We start from the raw sequence: 26779 nt of genomic DNA, 5'->3' as shown, positions 1-26779 counted from the left end.
ATGAACATATGGGTGCATGGGTCTTTTTCAAGGAAAGTTTTGTCCAGATATATGCCCAAGAGTGGAATTGCTAGGTCATATGGTAGTTCTATATTTCCTTTAGAAAGAGCTTTGGAATGGAATTAGTAAACCTGTGTTTGATCGCTTGTGGCTTTGGGCAAGTTACTTAATTTCTGTGAGTTTTAGCTATTGTGGAATAGAGATGATGGCAATCTCATGGGACTGGTGTTGGCATTAAGAGACAAAGGTTGTGAAAATGATGGTGCAGTCCCTGGTATACAGTAGGTTCTTGACATAAAGTCGACTCAGAGCTGGTACATGGTCCTGTAGGCTCCCTCCCTCCTGACCCAGGGTGGTTATGTGGGATCAACAGAGATGGGCTACACCGGGGGACCTGTGCCAGTTCCCATGGTTCTCTCCTGTCTCTTACACTGGGCAGCAGTTCTGGTTCCACTCCCTCTTACCTTTTTGGCCAGGAGCAGTATAAAGGGTGGAGAAAGAAGAAAATTGCTTTCCACAGAACAGCTTTCTGGCCAGGTTTGAAGGAAGCCCATTAGTGAATCACACAGTAATTACAAAATAGTCATATCCTATTTTATATATCTAGAGCTTTATTTTTATAGAAGAGAAAGCATTTTTTTTTTTTTTTTTTTTTTTTTTTTTGCTTTTTAGCTCTGCACCCGCGGCATGTGGGAGTTGCCAGGTCAAATCAGAGCTGCAGCTGTTGGCCTATGCCACAGCCACAGCAACGCCAGATCTGAGCCACATCTTCAACCTACACAACAGCTCACAGCAATGCTGGATCCTTAACACACTGAGCAAGGCCAGGGATCGAACATGCGTCCTCATGGATACTGGTTGGGTTCGTTACTGCTGAGCCACGACAAAAACTCCAAGATAGCATAAATATTTTTAATAAGGTTTTTGCCACTGCATCACAGCTGAGGGAATCTAGTCCACTTGGATCAGGGAAGCACAGTTCAGGTCCCTGGTTTACTTTGTGGTGTCCCCCAAATTGTAAGGAAAGGACTGAGGAGGAAACAAACCACCCTTGTTCTCAACAAGGCTTCTATGCCTCAACCTTAATAGTCATGGTGTCACTAAAGCTCAGGAAGAAAGTGCACAGTGTTCTTTGGCTTCTTATTCCTCTGATCAGAATTGACTGGAGTCAGGGGGCCATAAAGATCTGTGGGCTCACAAGATTCTGCTTGCTAAACTAGGTTGTTACCCAGTCTTCCCTGTCCCACTGGTTCCTTCCCCTAAACTTGATTCATTAAGTACTTTCTGGCCTTGTTGACCTGCTCACTCAACCCTGAGATCCTCCCCTCTCCCCAGATTCTTCCCCCTACGTGGCCTTACTTGGATCCCACAATACTTTGGGTGTTTAATAATGGAGAATCCAGCTCCTGTTATATGATTGTCAGCTCTTGGGTCTCAGAGAGGCCATACTGAGTTTTGTGCTGGTCAAATAGCTTGCGCAGGGCACTGATGTAGAGTGCGTGGTACTTGTCCACTGTTTCCTTAGTTGGCTTCTCAATCTTAGGAATTGGCAGGGGCTCCCCAACTGTGGGAAAGGAGGAGAGACAAACATCAGATCCCACCCCCCACCTCAAATACCCATCCCTCAGAGGGAACCACATAGTTTAACTCAGGATCTGGGTCCCCTCCCCTTCCTTTGTCCTTTCCCTCTGCTCCAACCCTATTCTGTACCATGTTCTCCAAGTACCTAATCTCACAGATGTTCAGGAGAATGGAAGTAAACTCAGGATTGTGCTGAGGGAATGTGTGTGAATAATGATGCTGTCACGGCAGCTGTTGAACTCTGGCCCACCAGTGAATGGCCATGACTTTTATCTCCTTAGTTATCCTCCCCATCCTGCCCTCAACCACAACCACTGGAATTCCCATTGTACATCCCAGCTGTGTGCTGGGTCTCCTGGAACTTGATGAATGACCTGGGTGGAGGAAATCAAGGACCAGAGTGGTGCTGAGATACTGGAAGCTCACCAACAGTGGTAATGGGCCGATTGAAAGGCAGGAAGCCCCAGGATCCTTTAGTAAGGCCCCGGCCATGGAAGATACAGAAAGTTAGTCCCATGAATTTTTTTAGTGCCTTCTGTAAGATTTTTAGGAAGAAGCTTTTCCACGAGCCCTCAGCGAAGCTCTCTTGATTGAGAACCTCATTCTCTCCAAAGGAATAGGAAGGGACAAGGTATGATCTGTAAAGAAACAGGCAGAAATGTGAGTTCTCCCAGGAAGCTCCCTGCCACTGCCCCCACCCTGTGAAACCCTTTCCAATCTCCCCATTATAGGACAAGGACCCAAGCACCAAAGCATCTCCAGCTCTGCTCCACCCTCCCAACCGAACCCTTTTAGAGAAGGTGCTGCACCTTGTCCTGTGATGGGAAGAATCTAATTTCAGGAAATCTAATTGCCTTTATTGCAGTCAGCAGCCAGAGTGATCTTCTAAACTGCATATCTGGACATGTCATGCCTCTCATTAGAGCTCTGCCCAGAGCTCCTCACTTTGTACCACGCTGCTTAGCATGGCTTTTGTGCTCTCTCCCTGCCTGCCTGGCTAGCTCCCCCTCTCTCCAGCCTTTCACCACAATCTTGGCCATACTAAGTGTGCCAAGTTCTCTCTCATCTGTACATCTTTGTACATCCTGCTCTCTCTGCCAGAAGTGCCTTCCCTCTGTCTTCACGTGGCTAGTTCTATTTCGCCCTTTAAGACTCAGCTCCAATTTTGTTCCCTTGAACCACCTCCCATTCTTTGACTCCCTCCAGTTCCTCTGACTCCCACCTCCCATACCTAGTGCTTAGCTCTTTTCTACGCTAACACTACCCCAACTCTGCACTACAGTCATCTCCTTGCCTGGCTGGTCCCAGGAGACAGCAAGTCAATCAAAAGTGGGAACTATGTCTTATTGGTCTTTGAACCCCTAAGACCTGGCATAGTACCTGACATGAATGTCATTGTAGGCCCTCACTGAATGCCTGAGTTTGTCCCTTTTGGTCCTACTAATATTTCAATTCACAGTTCAGATATCACCACTTATGAAACTTCTACTCTGGGTTAAAATCTTTCCATCAGTTTGTGCTCCCATAGTGTTTTGTACATATGTCATTTATGATATATCTTTCATTCAATGAATATTTATTGAGTTCTATGTGCCAGCACTTTTTTAAGTCATGGGGATATATCAGTGAACACAATGGATTAAAAAATATCTCTGTCCTCGTGGAGTTTACCTTTTCTTAAGGGAAGACTTTACCTTTTCTTAATAAACAATAATAATGAACAAATAAAAAAACAGATATATAAAGAAATAAAATTGATGATATATATGAAGATGATAAGTGCAATGAGCAAAACAGAGAGCAGGATGGTCAGGACAGACCTTATTGAGAAGAGACATTTGAGCAAAGACCTGGAGGAGGTAAAGGAATGAGCCAAACAGTTATTTGGAAGAATAATGTCCCAGGCAGAGGGGACGGCTAGAGCAAAGGCCCTAAGGGAGGAGCATGTGGCTTGTTTGAGGGATAGCAAGGAGGCCAGTGTAGCCCTAATGGAGTGAGCAAGGTGGAGAGCCCTGGGTGATGACATTGGAGAGATGGTTAAGGACCAGATCCTTAAGGGTCTTTCAGACCCTTGTAAAGACTTTGGTTTTGCTCAGAGTGGAATGGGAGCTATTGGAGCATTTGGAGTAGTGCCATGATCAGACGTACATTTAATATGGTCATCCTGGCTATGGATGAGAATAGATAGCTGGACGTAAAAGAGCAAAGGAAGAAGCAAGGAGAGCACTTAGGAGACTATTGTAATAATCCAGGGGAGAGATGGTGGGGTGGTAAACCAGGGGGTGATAGTTAAGATGGTAAGTGGTTGGCTTCTGGGTCTATTCTGTCCTGTATATGAATATGTCTGTCTTCCACTGGACTGTGAGTTCCTTAAAGGCAAGGACCAAGTCTTATTTATTTTTATATCCTCAATGCCTTACACAAGTAGCTGCTCAATAACTGCTAAATGAAGGCATTCTATTTCTTTTTTTTTTTTTTTCGGCCGTCACTGGAGCATATGGAAGTTCCTGGTCCAGGGATTGAATCTAAGCCACAGCTTTGACCTACACCACAGCTGCAGCAATGCCAGATCCCTAACCACTTTGCTGGGCTGGGGATCAAACTTGCACCTCCACAGAGACAAGCTGGATCATTAAACCAGTACACCACAGTGGGAACTCCAAGATATTTTATTTTTCAAACCAGATTATAGGCTCTCTGGGGGCTGTCACCATGTCTTATTCATCTTTGCAGTCCCCTCGGCATGAAGCCTAGTGCCTTCCTTGCCTTAGGTAGATTCTCTGGGCCTCTCAGTTAATGGGTTTATCTAGACTGGAGCCTCCCTTCCCCAGACCCACAGCCTACCAGGCTAATGGGTCTTTTAATGTTCTTTCTCCAAGTTCAGGTTTAAAAAGTACCCACCAGAATATGTCTGGAGGCCCAAACACCCTTAAGGCACAACGTGGGAGTGTAGAGAGAAGCAATCAGAGTGAAGAAGGAATCCCCTCTCACAAGTTTTCAAGAGAGGGCACCATTCTGGAGAGGAGCTACAGAGGCCCCATGGTGCCGTGACAAGAAGGCACCAGAATGCAGGGACCTACCCTGTCTCCAGTGCCAACCTTACAAAACCTTTACGTGGTTTAAGGAGAATGGTAGAGGCTCCCGGCCGGCATAAGAGGGCTTCAGCAGCTCCACCCACCACAACCACCACAGCATTGCCTGAGCCTCTCTGGGTCAGCAAATACTTCAAGGACAACTCACTCACTGGGCACACACCTGTGAAACCAAAGAGTCAATTAGCATAACAAACTTGGTGCCTAAGGGTTGAGGGGGTAAGTGACTTCTTCTGGGTTCTTCCTGCTGAAGACAGTTCTTCTGTCTCATGACTGTTGTTTCCACTCTGCTGTGTTTGACCTCCACGTCTTGGGTTAGCCCTAGCCTCAGGTCAGTCCTTAGAGTCAGCTGCTGGCCTTGGGGTGGGGGGTGGGGGTGGGGTGTCTGTGCTACTATAGTTGGGGCTACATTGAATTCTTCTGCCTACTTTTTCTTCTCTCTAGAGTATTTAAACCCATCCCTTCCCTCTATACCCACTGAACCACAGCCATCTTCCACTCTCCCCAGGCTGATAGCACTGGAGACTCTCCAGAGTTCTCTTCCCTAAAGGTAATCAGGAATAGCCACTACCAGCCTGTCTCTTCCTTGAACAACCTGGTAAAAGGAAGCCATTGGGTGGGATTTCTGGAGAGTAGGCAGACCCAAGATCCAGTCCAAGCCAAAAGGAATGATGATGGCATCCTGTTGCTCAACAGCAGTCATGGAGTCTTTCCTCACTTCTGCTTCCTATCTTTGCCCTGTGCTTATCTCCTAGGATGGCAGAAATTGCCTCCAGGCCACTGTCATTGAGATACTGCTGCTCCAGGTTCATGCCAACCTCAGAGAGGAGCAGAACCATCTTCTGGGACTCTAATGGTACCACCTAGCCCCTCCAGATATAAATGTATATTACCTTTTAGTGTTTGGCCTCAGTTGTTTTCTGGTGTCCAGAAGGGTGGATGTCCATCCAGAGAGAAAGACATTTGTCATAGTACCCTGGCTTAAAGCCTGGCATGGGGAAGTTGTCCTGGATTCTGATGGATGCCTCTCCTTTATCCTGTGATGTCTTATACACATTCAAAGGGGTTCTCAGGAGATGAAGGTCATGGACCAGGAGGGTAACAGCCAGAATGAATGACTTAAAAGTGTCTTTGAGATGCCCTAGGATGAGAGCTGCTACATAAATGACTGGCCAAAAGAAGCCACCCGACATCGCAGGAAGCATCTGGCAAAGTTCATCTGAGCTGTCCCGTTCAGGCCTGATTTTCCCTACATTTAGTTTTGATTTTTGGCTTTTGCCTTCTGCTTTCTACTTTGGCTTTGATACTCCCTCTTCCAGGCTTCCTCTTCCTCCTCTGGAAGGATTCTTGGCGATGCTTACAAATGCCCATAACTTACCCACTGCCTAATCAAACCTTGCTCCCCAGATCTTGGATAGAACCTGAGGCTTGGCCACATACTCCTGTTACTGGACCAGTTTTTTCTGGACTCATTTTCTATGAAGTCCTCTTCCAGCAGGGAGTGAACATTGGACTGACTGTCAGGGCTTATTGGAGTTGGAGCCCCGAGGTAGGTCAGAGAATGGAATGATTTCTTATACTCACCCATCGACATGACATATTCTCGCAAAATTGGGATCCAGAAGGTCACTTCCAAGGTCCCTACATAAGGAGTGATGTCTGGGAAAAGCTGAGCAAAGCCAGTGGCCTCAGTGGCAAAGTTGACGAAGATGCCATAAGAGACAATGCCATGGGGGTGGTTGGCAATGATATAGTTGCGTTTGGGAGAGAGGTCATGAGTCTTCACCAGCTGTTAGAGGGAGATTGAGTCAGAACAGTGGGCAGAAGGACGAGAGAACATGTGGATTCAGATCCCAGCAGGTAGACTGTGTTTCACTTGGGGAGCTCCAAGTCCCTATTTGTTGGATACTGTCACTGTCATAGGATTGCCAGGGGTTGTTATGCAAGTGTGATGACCATTACACTACGGAAGTCCACATGCCAGGGGTCGTGACACTCAGAGAGGCTGACCTGGGTTTGCTACCGTGAGGCAAGGCTGCTATCCATTCATCTCCCCTCCTGCCCATCCATCTTGGGCTCTACTTCTGGCCCTTGCCTTCCACTGCTGGCCACCAAAGCCGTTGAAAATATGGAGCTGAGCGGGGAGTGACACGTCTGGGTGATGGGGACCAAGGGCACCCAGAGAAAGGATAGTCACCTTTACTGGGAAGTAATTTCGGAAGTACTTCCAGAGGGTCCAGTTCCGTATCCAATCTGAACGCCTACCACCTGTGGGTACAGAAGGTAAGGAGGGAAGAGCACGTAAGATCTTGCCAAGCCCTCTACTTCTCTAGGAGGGGAAGTATTTTTCTTAAAGTCTTCAGGTCACAGGAGGGGCTTCCTTCTCACACTTCCAATATTTCTAGGGCCTAGAGCTATAGGTACGGTCCCTGATTCCAACCTGCAAGAAGACACAGGAAACCTCTGCAGCTGGAAAGATGAGAGAGAAATCGCTTGAGGCTGGAGGCACCTTCCTGGAAAGCAGCTGCTTAATTCTTCCTGGGTGTCTGGTGGAGACATCTATTCCCCCACTGACCCACTGAGCTTTGCCCTCCCTCTCCCTCCCCTTCTCTCTACTCTCCTTTGCTCCTTCCCCTCTCTTCCTCTCTTCACCTCCCTGCCCTCCATTCCTTTCCTTTTCCCCTTCTTTCCTCTCCCCCACTCCTCTTCTCCCTCTCTCTCCTTCCACCCCTCGTCCCTGTGGTTCCAGCCTTGACACACACAGGGTCCACCACTCTTCCCCTGTTTCTTACCTTGACTGGGAGTGTTCCAATCATAGAAGAGCCAGGCTAAGGCAAACACGGACACCAGCCAGAACTTAGTGAACACCAGAAAGTAGGGTATCAGGATAATGGGAATAGTTCCTGAGGGGACACAAAGGATTCAGGCCCTTCACGTGCCTTCAAGTTTAATACACCTCTCATAACCCCCATCTCTGCTCTGTAGTGAAGGTCAAGGTTGGTGTGAAACTCTTCTCTCCCAATTCCCCCACCCCACACCCTTCTTGGCTCTGCTGTAGCCTGGGTTAACCTCTGAGTCCCTGGATCTAGGCCACTTGATGGCTGAGAGCTTAACTGAAGAAACAGCAGAACCATGATGTTCTCAGAGCAGGCCCTCAGCTGGGGTCAAGGATCTGGTGTTGTTGTGATCTGTGGTGTAGGTTGCAGATGTGGCTGGGATCCCACGTTGCTGTGGCTGTGGTGCAGGCCAGAAGCTGCAGCTCTGATTCAACACCTAACCTGGGAACTTCCATATGCTGCAGGGGCAGCTGTAAAAAGAAAAAAAAATTAAATTAAAAGATAGGAGTTCCCATCGTGGATCAATAGTTAATGAACCCAACTAGTACCCATGAGGACGTGGTCTTGATCCCTGGCCTCACTCAATGGGTTAAGGATCTGGCATTGCTGTGAGCTGTGGTGTAGGTCGCAGATGCGGCTCAGATCCCTCGTTACTGTGACGTAGGCCAGTAGCTACAACTCCGATTGGACCTCTAGCCTGGGAACCACCATATGCCATGGGATGGTGCGTTGGTGGTATAGTGATGAGCCTTCCATATGCCATGGGTATGGCCCTAAAAGGACAAAAAAAGACCAAAAAAATAAAAGATAAAGAGCATAGGTGGGTTAATTGCATGCCTTATATCATTTTCAATTATCCACCAGTCCTCAAGGTAATCTGCCAGGAGCCATACTTTGATAAACACCATCCCTATTGTGGAATCTATTAGAACTGCAGGTGTGGCACCTCAGAAAACCCTAAGTGTCCATTGAGAGCAATCCTGCCAGACCCAGCCTGTTTGAATATCATCAGTATCACTCATGGTGACAGAAGTGGGATTTAATGAGATAGGAGAAACAGAGGCCAAACATGGAAGAGCCTAACCATGGAAGAAGGAGTTCTGTGAGAAAAAGCAAGAGTATCTGAGGCAAGAATAAAGAAGAACAACCATTTGTGTATGTATATATGTGGCCCTCCCTTAGATATTATGGCCTTGGGACCAGAAGATTTTTCCGTCTTTTGTCCGTGTTCCATTGAGTTTTGGAGTGGATTATCAAGAAGGAAGATCACATAAGGTAGGATCCTAATTTAGTTTTGTACTGAAGGTGACTAAGCCATTCTAATAGATGTGCAGCATGATAGCTCATCTTAATTTTTATTTGCATTTCCCTGATACTTAATGATACTTAACAGCTTTTCATGTGCTTACCTGCCTTCTGTATATCCTTTTTGGTGAAGTGTCTAAGTATTTAGTCCATTTTTCTTTCTTTCTTTCTTTCTTTCTTTCTTTCTTTCTTTCTTTCTTTCTTTCTTTCTTTCTTTCTTTCTTTCTTTCTTTCTTTCCTTCCTTCCTTCTTCTTTCTTCTTCTTTTTTTTTGTCTTTTTAGGGCCCCATCCATGGCATATGGAGGTTCCCAGGCTAGGGGTCAAATCGGACCTGTAGCTGCTGGCCTATGCCAGAGCCACAGCAATGCGGGATCTGAGCCGTGTCTGCAACCTACACCACAACTTGCAGCAACACCAGATCCTTAACCTAGTGAGCAAGGCCAAGGATAGAACCCACGTCCTCATGGATGCTAATTGGATTCATTAACCACTGCGCCATGACAGGAACTCCTGAACTAAACTTTCTATTTTGAAAAAAGTTTAGGAGTTCCCGTGGTGGCGCAGTGGTTAACGAATCCGACTAGGAACCATGAGGTTGCGGGTTCGGTCCCTGCCCTTGCTCAGTGGGTTAATGATCCGGCGTTGCCGTGAGCTGTGGTGTAGGTTGCAGACGCGGCTCGGATCCTACGTTGCTGTGGCTCTGGTGTAGGCCAGTGGCTACAGCTCCGATTCGACCCCTAGCCTGGGAACCTCCATATGCCGCGGGAGCGGCCCAAGAAATAGCAAAGACAAAAAAAAAAAAAAAAAAAAAAAAAAAAAAAAAAAAAAAAAAAGTTTAGATTGACAAAAAATTTATAAGAATACTTAAATAAAATCCCATGTAACGTTCACCTAGATCTACCCATTGTTAACATTTTTACATTTGATTTCTTTCTAAATATAAGTATATACATATATGTTTGTATTTGAGAATTCATTGCAGAGACCACAATGCTTTGCTCTTAAATAACTGTGTATTTTCTACAAACGAAGGCATTCTTTTCCCTGATAGCAGCCACAGTGCTATTATCAAATTTGAGAAATTTAGTGTTTAGGAAAAACTGTTATCTAATATACCCTGCTTGGATTTTTATTTGAGTTGTGTTATATTTATAGATCAATTTTGGGGAAAACTGGCATCTTTATCTTTACCATCTTCCAATCCATGAACACAGTATGTCTCTAACTATTTAGATCTTTAACTTTATTTATTAACATTTTATGATTTTCAGCCTACAGATGCTGTACTGGTTTTATTAAATCTATTCATAAATATCTTTTTGAGGCATTAAAATGGTATTTTTTTACAATTTCTATTTTCAACTGTTCTCTGCTGGTATATAGAAATGTGGTCAATTTTTATATGAGATCTTGCATCCTGTGACTTTGTTAACTTCATTTGTTAGTTCTTAGAGGAATTTTTAAAAAGTAGATTTTAAAAATAGACTTTAAAAATATTTAATTTAATGGGGTTTTCTACACAGATGATCACCTCGTCTGTGAATTAGGACAGTTTTATTTCTTACTTTTCAATCCTTATGCCTTTCTTTCTTTCTTCTTGCCTTATTGCATTTGCTAGGACTTCTAGTGTGGTGTTGAATACAGATGGTGAGAGTGAATATCCTTGCTTTTCTCCCCATCTTAGGGAGAAAGGTTTAAGTCTTTCACCAATTTTTTTTTTGTCTTTTTTTTAAGGGCCATACCCTTGGCATTTGGAGGTTCCCAGGCTAGCGTTTGAATTGGAGCTGTAGCCACCAGCCTATGCCACAGCCACAGCAACACCAGATCCAAGCTGTGTCTGCGACCTATACCACAGCTCACGGCAATGCTGGATCCTTAACCAACTGAGCGAGGCCAGGGATCGACCCTGTGTCCTCATGGATACTAGTCAGATTCGTTTCCACTGAGCTATGATGGGAACTCCTCTCTCACCAATTATGATGTTTGTTGCAGTTTTTTGGTAGATGCTCTTTATCAAGTTGAGAAATTTGCTTTCTATTCCTAGTTTGTTGAGAGGTTTTCTCATGGATTAAAGTGTGTCAAATGCTTTTTTGACATCAACTGATGTAATCATGTGTTTTTTTTCTCCTTTACGTGGTAAGACGGTAGTTTATATCGATTGATTTTCAGATATTTACGCTTGCATTCCTGGGATAAGGCCCACTTGGTCATAGTATATTATTCTTTGTAATATATTACTGGATTGGATTTGCTATTATTTTGTGAGGTTTTTTACATTTATATTCATAAGGGATTTTGGCCTGTAGTTTTCTTTTTTGTACGATTTTGTCTGGTTTTGGTATCATGGTCTGGCCTCATAAATGAGTTGGCAAGTGTTCCTTCCTCTTCTATTTTTTGGAAAAGATTGTGTAAAATCTGTGATAGATCATCTTTAAAATGTTTGGAAGAATTTGCCATTGAAACCATCTGGGCCAGCAGATTTCTGTTTTGGAAGGTTTATAACCTTCCAAAATTAAAATTTAATTTAATTAATAGTTATAGGTTATCTATTTCATTTTGGGTGAGTTTTAGTTGTTTGTGGTTTTCAAAGAAGTCTTCAAATATAATTGTTAATTTGTCTATTTTTCTTTTCAATTCTGTCAGTTTCCACTTCATATCTTTTGAAGCTCTATTATTAGATGTATACACATTTATTATGTCTTTTTTTTTCTTTTTTTTTCTTTTTTGCTTTTTTAGGGCCACACCTGTGGCATATGGAGGTTCCCAGGCTAGGGGTAGAATCAGAGCTACAGCTGCCAGCCTACACCACAGCCACAGCAATGCCTGATCCAAACTGGGTCTGTGACCTATACTACAGCTCATGGCAACACCGTGTCTTTTACCGACTGAACAAGGATAGGGGTCAAACCCACAACCTCATGGTTCCTAGTCAGATTCCTTTCTTTTTTTATTATATCTTTTTTAGATGTATACACATTTAAAATAGTTTTGTCTTGGTGAATTGACACTTTTATCATTATGTAATGTCCCTCTCTACCCTTTGTCCTGACTTAAAAAAAACTTTTTAAACCTGTGCAGCCTCAAGATTACTAGCCAGGGAACTTCCACAAGCTGTAGGCTCAGCAAAAAAAAAAAAAAAAAAAAAAGACAAAAGGAAAGGAAAAATAATTAAAGAGGGGAGTTCCTGTCGTGGTGCATCAAAAACAAATCCAACTAGGAACCATGAGGTTGTAGAATCAATCCCTGACTTCACTCAGTGGGTTAAGGATCTGGCCTTACTCTGAGCTGTGGTGTAGGTCACAGATGTGGCTTGGATCTGATGTTGCTATGGACATGGTAGAGGCTGGCAGCTATAGCTCCAATTGGACCCCCAGCCTGGGAACCTCCATATGCCACGGGTGCGGCCCTAAAAAGCAAAAACAAACAAATAAACAAACAAACAAATAAATAAATGATATCTATAAGAACCTATGGAAGTAAATGGTAATTTAATAATTCAACATGGCTTCATATGGCTCTTAGGATCAAGTCTAGTCTCATAACCTTGGTTTCGAAGGTCCTTGGTGATGGGAGACCTGGGCACCCCCTGATTCTCTGCATCCCACAATCCTATTCTTCTGTCAGTTTCTTCAACTCATTCTGCCTTCTAGCCTCTGGGCTTCTGTGACTCTCCTTAGTTCTTCACCTGGCTAGTTCCTATTCCTATTTCAGGCCTCAGGATAAATGTCACAGTTTCAATATTTGGAGCTATCTTTAACTCCTCTCCCTTTCCTATATATATATATATATATATATATAGTCTCCCATTCATCCTCTTGCCTCTGTCTCCATTGCCATTCTTGTGGTCCAGAACTTGATCTCCTCTAGTCTGGACTGCAGTCTTTTGTCTATTCTTGTCTGCTGGTCTTTTCCCCTCCAGTCTATTTTCCATGCTTCTGCCAGATATATTTTTAAAGTACAGTCATAATGTTGTTTTCTTCTTTTGAAACCTTCAATATTTGCTCACTGCTGACAGGATAAAATCTGAACATGTTAGCCTGGCATTTAAGGCCCTCCATAGACCTGTCCCACACACCTTCCCAGCCTCATCTCTCAGAGGCATCTGCACTCACATCCTTTATGATCTAGCATGAGGTCCCCACCCACTGTAAGGACACTGGGTGATCTGAAGTAGCTTGTATATGGAAAGTTATTTTACTGTGCTGTGAATAAAAATGAATTCATGGTAGTGATATAAATATTAATTTAGGTTACAGGAATGAGTCAACTTGGGGGAAAATATGCTAGGTAATAATAGCCTATGTGGTACTCAGCTGTAGAAAGAACCAGAAGGTGGGGTGCAAATGGCTGAAGAATGGTGAAGAATGGTGAACGGAGCCACCTTAGTCTATTCCCCATGCCCTCAACCCATGCAAATTCACATCTCCATGCCTTTGATGATGCTGTTCCCTTAATCTGACTACTCTCTCCCCAACTTTCTGCCTATTAGAATTCTCTCATCCTTCAAGGCTTAGCTCAGATGATACCTCCTTGATGATAGCTTTGCTTATTTTCTGGTCAGCATTAAGAACTCCTTCCTTAGGAGTTCCCATTGTGGCTCAGTGGGTTAAGAATCCGACTGAGGATGTGGATTTAATCCCTGGCCTTGCTTGGTGGGTTAAAGGATCCTGCGTGGCTGTGGTGTAGGCCTGCAGCTGCACCTGATTTGACCCCTAGCTGGGAACCTCCATATGCCACAGGTATGGCCCTAAAAAAGCAAAAAGAAAATAATGGTCATTGATATCATTTCTCATCAGCAAGCACTCTGTTCAGCCCTTAATGTGTGATGTCTCATTTAATCCTCTCATGACCCTGAGAGGTAGATAATTTTTATTATCTCCATTTTGTATGTGAAGAAACTGAGGCTCAGAGAGCATGTATGTCCACTCCAAGCTTTGGGGGAAAAAGTAGGCAGCGTTTGTTGAGTCTTTATTATGAGCCGAGAACTATTTTAAGCATTTGTGTCTGATTAATTAATTTTAAGTCATAGTAATATATGAGAAAATAAAACTCTTGCCTTCCAGAAACTCAGAGTCTAGTGGGGCATATGGATACCATAAATAACAGATACATCCCAGAGCATGAGGACAATACAGTCAGGGTTGAAATGTCATTCTGTGGGAACCAGAGGAGACCATTCCCTACTCCTGGGCAACCTAGAAAGGCTTCTTATAGAAGGTAAGATTTAAATTGAATTTTGGAGGAAGAGTAGGATTCTGGCAGATGAATTAGTGGCAGAAGTGCCACCCACGCACAAGGAAGAGCTCCAGCTGAGGCCTGGAGATGGAAGAGTCCAAGGCCCGTGAGTAACACCGTAACTTGCAAAAGTACAGGGAACACAGTAAGCCATGGAACAGGAGATGATGCTGGGAAGGAAACTGGGGGAGGATCAGGTTTGATGCTGAAGAGAATTAGAAGCCAGTGATGGTTCTTAAGTAGAGGAGTAGCATGATCCTATCTGTATATCAGGAAAGGTCATTTGGGATTGCTGTGGGAGCAGGAGGACCTGCAGGCGGGGAGGCCAGCTAAGAGTTGCAGTGACTTAGATGAGGGGCAGTGGGAACCTGAAATAGACTACTATTTCTCAAACCAATTTGAAAGATACTACAGAGGCAGAATTTTCAGGGTTTGGTAGTTGATTGGATGTAGAGGGGGAAGGAGAGGGTGTAGTGAATGATGCCTTGAAGGGACCTGTAAGGATGCTGGGAAGGCATCAAAGTCTCTATTTGTCTCATTTTCTAGAACTGAGGTACTCATTATTCTTCCTGACAGTGCAATGAAATCAGAGTCCAGGGTGCCTGTCTCAGAAGGGGTGGTCACTCTTCTGTTGATCACATGTCTTGGTAATGTCAATTTCTATAACAGAAAGAAAGAAAAGGAACCTCTGTTGAGGATTTTCTTTCCTCTTCCATTTTCAGAATGGTCTTGAGAGCTCTGTTCTACAGTGGTGTAAGGTGAATGACTTACTTGCTCAAGGGCAGGTAGGAAATAGTAGTGATTTACTTGCACGAGGTCACAAAGCAAGTTAAGTAGCAGATCTGGTCTGACTCCCAAATTATGTTCTACGTTTTGTAGTCTCATAAGCCAGAAAAAGGAGGCAGGCATACCAAAAAAAATGTCCAGGAGGGAGAAAAAAGAACAAGAGGTGGACCTAAAGGTCTTTTCTGAGGAGAAGAAATCTGGAAGAATCAACAATTTAGGGTCAAACCTGGCCTTGCGAGAAATACAATATGACAGAGACAAGACATAGCTCCTATTTTCATGGAGCTTATTGGGTGGAGGAAGCAAAGGGTATAAAGGCTGATATCCAACCAATTTTTACAAAGTGCTCTGGACTTTCAGAGATGTTGTAGTCTTGGGTTGCCTGGAAAATGTTGCAGAGAAGGTATGGCCTGAGCAATATCTCAAAGGAGGGGTTGTCCATGGATGGTCCAGGAAGAGTGACCAGGGAATCTTTCCAGTGGAGGTACTAGAGTGGAGGTCAGAGAGTAGAAGACTACCCTTCACATTTGTTCAGTGAATAGACTGCCTGGAATATGAGCTTGACCAAGAGGAAGAGTAGGGGATGAGATGGTAGAGTTAGAGTCAGGATAACATATTTGTACTTCATGGAGTAGGCAGTGAAAAACCACTGACTATTTTTGAGCAGGAGAGGGCTGTAATAAAAGATGCATTTGAAAGACTCTTCTGGGCACAGGCAGTGGAAAAGATTGTAGAGGGTGGAGAGTAGAGGGCCAGGAAAGAAGATATCGATGGTCATACAAGTCCAGAAAAGAAGAGACAGATGGAGAGCCTCCTCTGATTGGAAGCTGGGCCTCAGAGGGACTCTTAGGACCATAGCCTCATTCCAGGGGTCATGAATATTTGTATTTCACATCTCCCACACACGGTCTTTTTATTCCACTCTTCTCACTTCTTCCCTCCTTCTTTTCCCTCTACCTTTTCTCTCCCCCCTCTTCCTCTATTTCCTCTCCATCACTTCAGGTAATGCTCAGGAATCAGCCATGATTGTGAAAATCATTCCAGAAGGAGGAGAAGCACTGAGGGAGACTCTGGGCAAGACTGAAAGAATGAAGGAAAGAGGGTGAGAAAGAGAAGGAAGAGGGGAATTAGGAAGGAGGAAGGATGGAGGAAAGACACTTTCACATATGGAGCATTTACTGTGGACCAGGATGAGAGGATGGAGATACAGAGGTTTAGTGGGGTTACAGTACTTGTCTGAAGTTGCACAGCCAATTTTTAATCCAGCTTTGACAAACTCCAGAACACATGTCCTGTTCACTATGTCACACTACTTCCTTTCCTGATTCCCTTGATCCGTTTAACTTGGTGTAATATTTTCTTTCTCTGAAACCCTAATGACACTGCGTTGTGACTCTTTATTTCACTTACCACAGTCTGTCTTACATTGTAGTGATTAGTGTATGTGTCCAGCACTAACATGTAGAATGTATACAATGGTGGAATGAATGATTTTTGTTATTAGACAGTAAGGAGCCTATACTTGACTCATTGTTGTAGTCTAGCAAGGACAGCCAAGGTCTTACAATTAGTCATTGCTCTATAACTATTGAACAGATTTGAATGTCTTAGGCACCTCTGTAGGTATCATATACTGTTAGATGCTTTAGCTACCTTGGTACCTCCAAGACCCAGGATTCGTGTTGTAATTTCTAGCATAATCACTAAAAGAATAGAAACAGGATGTATAACAACCTAAACTAGTAGAAGACAAATGGAGTGATAAAGATAGTCCAGGAGTTCCCATCGTGGCTCAGCAGTTAACAGACCTGACTAGTATGCATGAGGATGCGGGTTCAATCCCTGGCCTTGCTTAGTGGGTTAAGGATCCGTGTTGCTGTGAGCTGTGGTGTAGCTTGCAGATGCAGCTCAAATCCCACGTTGCTGAGCTGTGGTGTAGGTCAGCAGATGCAGCTCTGACTTGACCCCTAGCCTGGGGACCTCCATATGCCACAAGTGCAACCCTAAAAAGAGACCCCAAAAAAAATAATCCAAAAGAAGTCAAGACAAAATGGCCAATGAGTACATGAAAAGATGTTTAACATCACTAATCATTAGGGAAATACAAATCAAAACCACAATGATACCAAGACTGAGCCAGGAAGAAAGAAAGAAATAGAAAATATGAATAGACCAGTCACAAGCACTGAAATTGAAAATGTGATTGAGAAACTTCCAAAAAATAAAATCCAGAACCTGATGGCTTCACAGGTGAATTCTATCAAACATTCAGAGAAGAGAGTTAACACATATCTTTCTGAAACTCTTCCAAAAAATTGCAGAGGAAGGAACACTCCCAAACACGTTCTATGAAGTGACCATCACCCTGATACCAAAACCAGACAAAGATATCACAGAAAAATAAAATATCACTAATGAACATAGATGCAAAAATCCTCAACAAAATATTAGCAAATTGCATCCAAATATACATTAAAAAGATCATACACCATGATCAAGTAGGATTTATCCCCGGGATGCAAGGATCCTTCAATATCTGCAAACCAATCAATCTGATAAACCACATCAACAAACCAAAAATAAAAACCATATGATCCTCTCAATATATCCAGAAAAGCTTTTGACAAAATTCAACACCCATTTCTGATAAAACCTCTCCAGAAAGTGGGCATAGAGGGAACCTATCTCAACATAATAAAAGCCATATATGACAGATCCACAGCTAATATCATTCTTAATGGTGAAAAACTGAAAGCATCCCTGCTAAGATCAGGAAAAAGAGAAGGCTTTCTGCTCATGCCACTTGTATTCGACATAGTTTTGGAAGTCCTAGCCACAGCAATCAGAGAAGAAAAAGAAATAAAAGGAATCCAATTTGGAAAAGAAGGAGTAAAACTATTACTATTTGCAGAGGTCATGATTCTAAACCTAGGAAATCCGAAAGATACTACAAGAAAACTGTTAGAGCTCGTCAATAAATTTGGTAAAGTTGCAGGATACAAAATATACAGAAATCGATTGCATTTCTATATACTAACATTGAAAAATCAGAAAGAGAAATTATGGAAACCATCCCATTTACCACCACATCAAAAATAATAAAACACCTAGAATTAACTTACTAGATAGACAAAAGATCTGTACTCTGAAAACTATAAGATGCTGATGAAAGAAATCAAAGAAGACACAAACAGATGGAAAGATGTACCATGCTCTTGGATTGGGAGAATCAATATAGTCAAAATGACTATACTACCCAAGGCAATCTGTAGATTCAATGCAATCCCTATCAAATTGCCAGTGAGAGTCTTCACAGAACTAGAATACAATATTTTAGAATTTGTATGAAGGAGTTCCCGTCTTGGCTCAGTGGTTAACAAATCCTACTAGGAACCATGAGGTTGTGGGTTCGATCTCTGGCCTTGCTCGGTGGGTTAAGGATATGGCGTTGCAGTGAGCTGTGGTGTAGGTCACAGATGTGGCTCGGATCCCACGTTTCTGTGGCTCTGGTGTAGGCCAGCAGCTACAGCTCTGATTAGACCCCTAGCCTGGGAACCTCCATATGCCATGGGAGTGGCCCTAGAAAAGGCAAAAAGAAAAAAAAAATTGTATGGAAACACAAAGGACCCCAAATAACCAAATCAATATTGAAAAGAAAAAAATTGAACTGGAAGAATCAGGCCCCCTGACTTCAGACAAAGTCATCAGACAGTATGGTACTGGCACAAAAACAGAAATATATTAGCTCAATGGAACAAGATAGAGAACCCAGAAATAAACCCAAGCATCTATGGTCAACTAATCTATGACAAAGGAAGCAAGAACATATAGTGGAGAAAAGATAGTCTCTTTTATAAGTGGTGCTGGGAAAACTGGATGGCTACATGTAAAAGAATGAAATTAGAACATTCTCTAACACCATACACAAAAGTAAACTCAAAATGAATTAAAGACCTAAATGTAAGGCCAGATACTATAAAACTCCTAGAGGAAAATATAGGCAGAACACTCTTTGACGTAAATCACAGAAACATATTTTTTGACCCACCTCCTAGAATAATGACAATAAAGACAAAAATAAACCAATGGGGCCTAATTAAACTCAAAACCTTTTGCACAGTAAAGGAAACCTTTCAAAAAACAAAAAGACAACCCGGAGAATGGGAGAAATCTTTGCAAATGATTCAACCAACAGGGGCTTAATCTCCAAAATATACGAGGAAAAAAAATTCATACAACTCAACATCCAAAAAACCCCCAAACAACCCAATTGAAAAATGGACAGAAGACCTGAATAGACATTTCTCCAAAGAAGACATATATATGGCCAGCAGGCACATGAAAAAATTCTCAACATCACCAATTATCAGAGAAATGCAAATCAAAACTGCAATAAGGTATCACCTCACATCAGTCAGAACAGCCATCATTAATAAGTCAACAAATAGCAAATGCTGGAGAGGATGTGGAGAAAAGGTAATCTTCCTTCACTGTTGGTGGGAATGTAAATTGGTACAAACACTATGGAAAACAGTATGGAGGTTCCTCAGAAAACTAAATATAGAACCACCATATGATCCAGCAATCCCACTCCTGGGCTTATATCTGGACAAACTTCCATTGAAAAAGATACATGCACCTGTATGTTAATCACAGCACAATTCACAATAGCCAAGACGTGGAAAAAACCCAAATGTTCATTGACAGATGAATGGATTAAGAAGATGTGGTACATAAATGCAATGGAATACTAGGAGTTCCTGTCGTGGCGCAGTGGTTAACGAATCCGACTAGCAACCATGAGGTTGCGGGTTCGATCCCTGCCCTTGCTCAGTGGGTTAATGATCCGGCGTTGCCGTGAGCTGTGGTGTAGGTTGCAGACACGGCTCGGATCCCGAGTTGCTGTGGCTCTGGCGTAGGCCAGTGGCTACAGCTCCGATTCGACCCCTAGCCTGGGAACCTCCATATGCCGCGGGAGCGGCCCAAAGAAATAGCAAAAAGGCAAAAAGGCAAAAAGGCAAAAAAAAAAAAAACAACAATGGAATACTAGTCAGCCATATAAAGGAGAAAATAATGCCATTTGCAGCAACATGGTTGGAACTAGAGATTCTCATACTAAGTGAAATAAGTCAGAAAGGGAAAGACAAATAGCATATGATATCACTTATATCTGGAATCTAAAATATGGCACAAATGATCCTATCTATAAAACAGAAACAGATCATGGACATGGAGAGCAGACTTGTTTGCCTTAGGGAAGGAGGGAGAGAAGGGGATCTACAGTGAGCTTGGGGTTGATAGATGCAAACTATTACATTTAGAATGTATGAGCAGGAGTTCCCCTCGTGGCGCCGCTCCCACGGCATATGGAGGTTCCCAGGCTAGGGGTCTAATCGGAGCTGTAGCCGCCAGCCTACGTTGTTGCTATCCCACAGCAACGCGGGATCCGAGCCGCGTCTGCAACCTACACCACAGCTCACAGCAACGACAGATCTTTAACCCACTGAGTGAGGCCAGGGATTGAACCTGCGTTCTCATGGATACTAGTCAGATTTGTTTCTGCTGAGCCATGACAGGAACTCCGTCCAGTGCTGTAACTTTTTAAAAATAACTGCTTTAAAAAATAATAATTGCTTTTAGCAATTTTGAGAAAAAAACACATAAAACACAAGATATTATTTCATATCCATTAAGATGGCTACTTAAAAAAAACAGACAATAAAGAAGTGTTGGTGAGTATGTGGAGAAATTGAAATTCTTGTGCACTATTGGTGGAAATGTAAAATGGTGCAACAGCTATGGAAAACTGTATGGCAATTGCACAAAAAATTTTTTGGATGGAACTAACCTATGACCCAGCAATTTTGCTTCTGAGTATGTAGTCAAAAGAATTGAAAGCAGTGTCTCAAAGAGATATTCGCACACCCATGTTCAAGGCAGCATTATTTACAATAGAGAAGAGGTTGAAGCAACCCAAGTATCCAGCAACGGATAACGGATAAACAAAATGAGGCATATACTTACAATGCAATATCATTCAGCCTTAAATAGGAAGGAAATTCTGTCACAACATGGATGAACCTTGAAAACACTGTGTTAAGTGAAAGAAGGCAATTACAAAAGGCCAAATAGTACATGATTCCACTTAATATGAAGTTAAGACAGAGAGTAGAATGGTGATTGCCAGGGGCTGTGGGAGGGGAGTTATTGTTTAAGGGGTACAGCATTTCAGTTTTAAAAGATGAAGAGTGTTAGAGATGGATGGTAGTAATGGTGGCACCACACTGTGAATGTACTTAATGACACTGAACTGTACACATAAAATGGTAGATTTTAGGTTATCTGTATTTTACCACGATTTTTTATTCTTTGCTTTTTTTTTTTTTTTTTAAGGGCTGCACCTGCGGCACATGGCAGTTCCTGGGCTAGGGGTTGAATTGGAGCTGTAGCCGCCGGCCTACGCCACAGCCCCAGCCATGCCAGATCTGAGCCTCATCTGCGACCTATACCACAGCTCACGGCAACGCCGGATCCTTAACCCACTGAGCGAGGCCAGGGATCAAACCCACATCCTCATGGATACTAGTCGGGTTCATTGACCACTGAGCCATGAAGGGAACTCCACCACAATTTTTTTAAAAAGTATAAAAAAAAATGTAGGTGAAAGAAAACATTCACACTTATTATTAGTGTTTTCACTTAAGACACGTCCTAACAGTCCCCATACCATTTCTCCGACTCTTCTAGGATGACTGGAAGCTGGTGAGAGTGGGGGAGGGGGCATCACTTAGAGGGCCAGCCCTCATCTCATCTTTTTTTTTTTTTTTTTTTTTTGTCTTTTTGCTATTTCTTTGGGCCGCTCCCTCATGGTTCCTAGTGCGCATGGTTAACCACTGCGCCATGACGGAAACTCCAGCCCTCATCTTCTTGGACCCTTATATATTCAGCATTGGCTAGACCCTCCTCTACTGTATCCTGTTCTAGAGACAATGCCCTTTAAAGAAAGGGGAAAAGGAAGAGAGAAAAAAATACTCATGAAAATATTGAGAACAGCTCAATAAAAGATCAAGAACAATCTGGGCTCTTGTGTTCAAATACCATCCCGAGGCTTTCTGGGGTGGGACCGACCCTGCACCTAAAAGAGTCAGTTCACACAGCTCCCCTTCTCTTGGCCTCTTTTCCCTGATCTCTCTGCCCATCTTTGCTCACTCTTTCTGGGACCCAGGCTTGAAGTAGTGACTGCCACCACGATGCCAGTTCTCTTAGGACATGCCTGTGCCCTTCACTTTCCTAGCTAAGGGCTAGAACTTGTCAAGGAGTCTTTTGGCTGAAGTAAAGATAAATGCAAAGGAAAACAGAAAACATGAAAGACTGGAAACAAGTAAGTTTACAGAAAAATCACTTCCTTCTCTTGATACAGCTAGAGTCAAGTTGTTCATAGGCTAAGAGCTTGGCAGAATTGGATTTCAATAAGGCTCAATAAGTCTTCACCTTTTGAGGGCCACGGACCCCTTTGGCAGTCTGGTGAAGCCTTCAAATCCCTTCTCTGAATGATATATATATTTTTTGGCCATGCCTGCAGCATGTGGAAATTCCCGGGCCAGAGACTGAATCCGTGCCACAGCAGTGAGAACTCCAAATCCTTAACCACTAGGCCACTGGGAAACTCCCTGAATAATAATTTTAAACACAAAAAAATAAAATATACAAACTTACAAAGTTAACTCATCATGTTAAATACTGCAAAAATGTGATATGGTAACATCGGCTTTTTTTTTTTTTTTTTTTTTTTTTTTGCAATGGCTGCACCTGTGGCATATGGCAGTTCCCAGGCCAGAGATTCAAGCCACAGCTGCAATGCTGGACCCTTTGTAACCCACTGTGCTGGGCGGGGGATTGAGCCCAAGCCTCCACAGAGACCTGAGCCGCCACAGTTAGATTCTTTTTTTTTTTTTTTTTTTTGTCTTTTTGCCTTTTATAGGGCCACTCCCGCGGCATATGGAGGTTCCCAGGTTAGGGGTCTAATCGGAGCTATAGCTGCCGGCCTACGCCAGAGCCACAGCAATGCAGGATCTGAGCCTCATATCTGTAACCTACACCACAGCTCACGGCAACACCGGATCCTCAACCCACTGAGTGAGGCCAGGGATCGAACCCGAAACTTCATGGTTCCTAGTCGGATTCGTTAACCACTGAGCCACGACGGGAACTCCCCACAGTTGGATTCTTAACCCACTGTTCCACAGTGGGAACTCCAACATGGGCTTCTTGATTAATGCATTAAATAACCACACCTAATGGTAGTTCTAATCATTATTGGAATTCGGAAGTGGTAACAAGTGAAAATGAACTTTTGAGGTGCTGTGACAACTGGCATATGAAATGTAAATCTGCATGATGTCTGTAACTGACAAATTCACAAGTACTTCTGTGGTTTGCTGCCTACATTCATCATTTCAATACGAGGTTAGTGAAAAGAAAGAGGTAATTTTTTCATCCAAATTCAAAGTTGTCCCTCCCCACCTAATTCTAGGTCCATAGTCCCCTTGGTTAAGAACCTCTGCTCCACAGGGTCACATAGCCTCCCACAGATTAGACTCGTTAGCCTCCTGACCTGTCCCATCCTTCAGGATGACATGTCTCCCCATCCAGTTTCTGAGCTTGACCCTATAATTGGCTGCCCACAAAACCCTGGTTTTTGGCTGGGGAAACCTTGGAGCTCTCAGCCCATTTTTGAAGCTATGGAAGAGCTATGGAAGAATTGGCCCTTTCTCAAAATTCTGTCTAATGAGTCACTCAGGCAGCCCCCAGATTTTCCAGAATTCTCTCATCAGTCGTATAGTGGAAAATCACCTAACATCTACATAGTCACACCATCTCTTCCCCCTCCCCTGAATAGGACTCTTCAGCTGGTTCAGAGTGGGCAGTCCTGAGGGACGGCTGGAGTGATCTTTATTATTTATTTATTTATTTATTTTGGTCTTTTTGCCATTTCTTGGGCCGCTCCTGTGGCATATGGAGTTTCCCAGGCTAGGGGTCAAATCGGAGCTGTAGCTGCCAGCCTATGCCAGAGCCACAGCAATGCAGGATCCGAGCCATGTCTGCAACCTACACCACAGCTCACAGCAACACCAGATCGTTAACCCACTGAGCAAGGGCAGGGATCGAACCCGCAACCTCATGGTTGCTACTCGGATTCGTTAACCACTGCGCCACGACGGGAACTCCTGGAGTGATCTTTAAACCAGAATGGCTGCAGTCCCACTCCTGGCCTTAGTGCCCCTCAATAGGGAGGAGAGAAATCTAGTGGACTCAGCAGTAACCATCTCCCTGGGAGTTGGGGGGTGGGGTGCACAGTCCTTCCTAGATAGAGAGAACAAGTCAAATAGTTTCTTCAGAGCCCTCTGCCTCAAAAAGGTTCCTGGCCTCTTTCTTCATCTGTTCCCATGTACTCTCCAGCTCCTGGGGTTCACTCACCTAAAATGGCAAAGCATGGAACCCACTGCAAAACAGAGAAAGTTTGGAGGATTTCCTGAAGATCCAGCTGCGAGATGAAGGTCATGGCCATGGTGTTGTTCTGTGGTGGCAAGAAGCCCAAACAGAAGGTCAGTGCAGCAAAAGCTGAGCTGATTGAAAGTGCTTTGTTCTAATCTCATCACCAGTCCTTTTATGTACTAGAGGCTTTAGTCTTGACCTAACCTTTTCTCCAGTGTTCTCTGTTCTCTGTTATGCCCCAGCTTCCTACGCACATCAGGTTTCAGATCGTATTATCTAATCTCCCTAACATGCAGCCTTTCTCCACGAATGCTCAATTGTTAAGTGTGTCCTGTCATTACTTTTCATTTAGTTTGATGAATGTCTATTGAACATCTACTGTGTTTCAGGCAAAGAGGCTTGTGCCTGGCCACCAGACTTTGCAAAATTCAAGATTGTCCCCAGGTCCTGAATCTCTGGATTCATTTTTTTCAATAATGATTTATTGAGTGACTACTTTTGCTAGGTGCTATTGTAAGTGCTGAGGATTCAGTGGGGAAAAAGATGGGCATGATTCCTGCCTTCAAAGAGCTCACAGTCTAGTGGAGGGGACAGACATTGACCAAAAAATTACCAAACTGTCTATATACTTGAATTTGTGATAAGTGTTCTAAAGGAAAAGGCTAGTATTCTCAGCATAAGGACTTGAATAAAGGTGCTCAAAAAAATCTTTTGAGGGAGTTACCTGGTGGCTCAGTGGGATAAAGTAAAGGTCCAGTGCTGTCCCTGCTGTGATGAGGGTTCGATCTCTTGCTCAGGAACTTCTGCATGTTGTGAGCACAGCCAAAAAAAAAAAAAAATCTTTTGAATATAATCAAAAAGGTTGCTAGGAAAATCAGACACAAAAATGGTACCAAGTGTCCTACAAATGCAAGGAAATATTGATCCTTAGCCTTTTCCAGAGGGATTTCCTCCCTGCCTCCCACTCTGTTGAACTTAGGGAACATTTTGGTCCAGCGTGTGACGTGCTGTCCTCCCTCAGTGTACCCTCCACAGCCCCTCCTTCTCTTCTTTCTTTTCTTCCCCCTGGCTAGCTGGGGTCCTCAAGCTGCTTTTGGGGGGCTACTTGGCCACATACAGGGGGAGATGTGTTGAGGTACATCTGCTCAGAACTTGCAGGGGAGAAGGGGAAGAGGTAAGAGGCAGGCATGGGCTCTTCCAGGGGAAAGCACAGATGTGGAGAGGGCTGGAGCATCATGGATAGAGTTCCACAATGTTGACAGCTCTAAGGCTGCTTACAAATCAGGTCTCTACCCCCTTTGCTTTCAGGTAAAGAAGGGGGCTGGAAAGGGCTCACACAGGGTGCAAGGACAGACCAATTTCCATTTCTGTCTCCCCAATATTCGGCTCAGGGCCTGGTACATAGTCAGCATTCAAGCAAATGCTTGCGGGGCAAATAAAGAGGTCTGGTCTCCTGGTTCCTTAAGCAAGATGGACTGGCTGGGTTGGACCGAGACCCTGATTGGCCACCCCTTTCCCCGCTGAAACAAAGAGCACGCGATCTGAGCTGGAGCTCTCCCGAGCTGAATGGACAAGTGTAACATAAACATCAGCAAATGCAGAAAAAGCACGAAGAAGAGAAGTAGGCCAGCAGACAAATCCTGAACAGCCTACTCATGATTGCCCAATGACAATCCAACAAACCAACAGGCAAAACCATAGCTGCCTAAGAGTAAGGAGTCCCAAAAGAGAGGTGGCCAAGAACAAAAGGTCTGTTGATTTCATTCACAAACTTTTAAGGCTGATAGGATTCTAACACTCAGGAAACTCACAGTCTAGAGTGTGAGGTGGACACAATCACAGACATCCCCATGGGGTACCGTAGGGTGTGCAGATGCAGACAAAAGAAGCATCCACCAGCTCCGGGAGAGCAGGGAAGGCTCTATAGACGGAGGCGGGGGGTGAGGGGGGCTGCGGTGAGGAGAAAGTGTGCAAAAAGATGGAAGGGCAGCATGGGAAAGATGGCAGTTGTTTTGCTGAATCAGAAGCTACGAAGCTTTTGGAATTCCTGTCGTGGCGCAGTGGAAATGAATCTAACTAGGAACCGTGAGTTTGTGGGTTTGATCCCTGGCCTCGCTCAGTGGGTTAAGCATCCAGCGTTGCTGTGAGCTGTGGTGTAGGTTGCAGATGTGGCTCAGATCCTGTGTTGCTGTGGCTGTGGCATAGGCCGGCAGCTGTAGCTCCAACTGGATGGACCCCTAGCCTGGGAACCTCCATAGGCTGGTGGGGAAGGAACAACAGAAAAACAAAGACAAGTGGGAATTTCCTGGTGGCTCAGTGGGTTGAGGATCTGGTGTTGTCACTGTTGTGGTATGAGTTTGATCCCTGGCCTGGGAACTTCTGTATGCCATGGGTGCAGCCAAAAGAAATAAAAAACAAAACACAAAAACAAAAACAAAACAAAGAAT

At 43.8% G+C, this 26779-nt stretch overlaps 1 protein-coding gene across 1 annotated transcript; it reads right to left on the bottom strand.

Moving 5' to 3' along the window:
• Positions 1 to 593: 593 nt before the first annotated feature.
• Positions 594 to 24480, bottom strand: DGAT2L6 (diacylglycerol O-acyltransferase 2 like 6). Its single transcript, XM_085008513.1, has 7 exons — positions 24315 to 24480; positions 7466 to 7576; positions 6871 to 6941; positions 6258 to 6462; positions 4662 to 4836; positions 2008 to 2219; positions 594 to 1564 (listed from the first exon to the last, which is right to left on the bottom strand). Exons 1-7 carry the CDS (start codon positions 24403 to 24405, stop codon positions 1410 to 1412), a joined length of 1020 nt encoding a protein of 339 aa, XP_084864639.1. The 5' UTR covers positions 24406 to 24480; the 3' UTR covers positions 594 to 1409.
• Positions 24481 to 26779: the final 2299 nt, after the last annotated feature.

Source organism: Sus scrofa, chromosome X, assembly GCF_054392235.1.
Source record: "Sus scrofa isolate SSC_HxYL_T2T_F1_AM1 chromosome X, Sscrofa_HxYL_maternal_Yorkshire_Landrace_v2.0, whole genome shotgun sequence".
Taxonomy (NCBI): domain Eukaryota; kingdom Metazoa; phylum Chordata; class Mammalia; order Artiodactyla; family Suidae; genus Sus; species Sus scrofa.
Note: the sequence above shows the minus strand (reverse complement) of the source record. Positions and strands in the feature narration are given on the sequence as shown.

Bases quoted from the DNA above. Each gene is read 5' to 3' on its own strand.
- DGAT2L6 (XM_085008513.1), bottom strand. From the start codon at position 24,405: ATGGCCATGACCTTCATCTCGCAGCTGGATCTTCAGGAAATCCTCCAA. The intron at 6,463-6,870 runs GTGACTATCCTT...TCCCTCTAACAG, and splicing joins GAAATTACTTCCCAGTAAAG to CTGGTGAAGACTCATGACCT. The intron at 2,220-4,661 runs GTAGGTCCCTGC...GTTTCTTTACAG, and splicing joins AGGTTGGCACTGGAGACAGG to ATCATACCTTGTCCCTTCCT.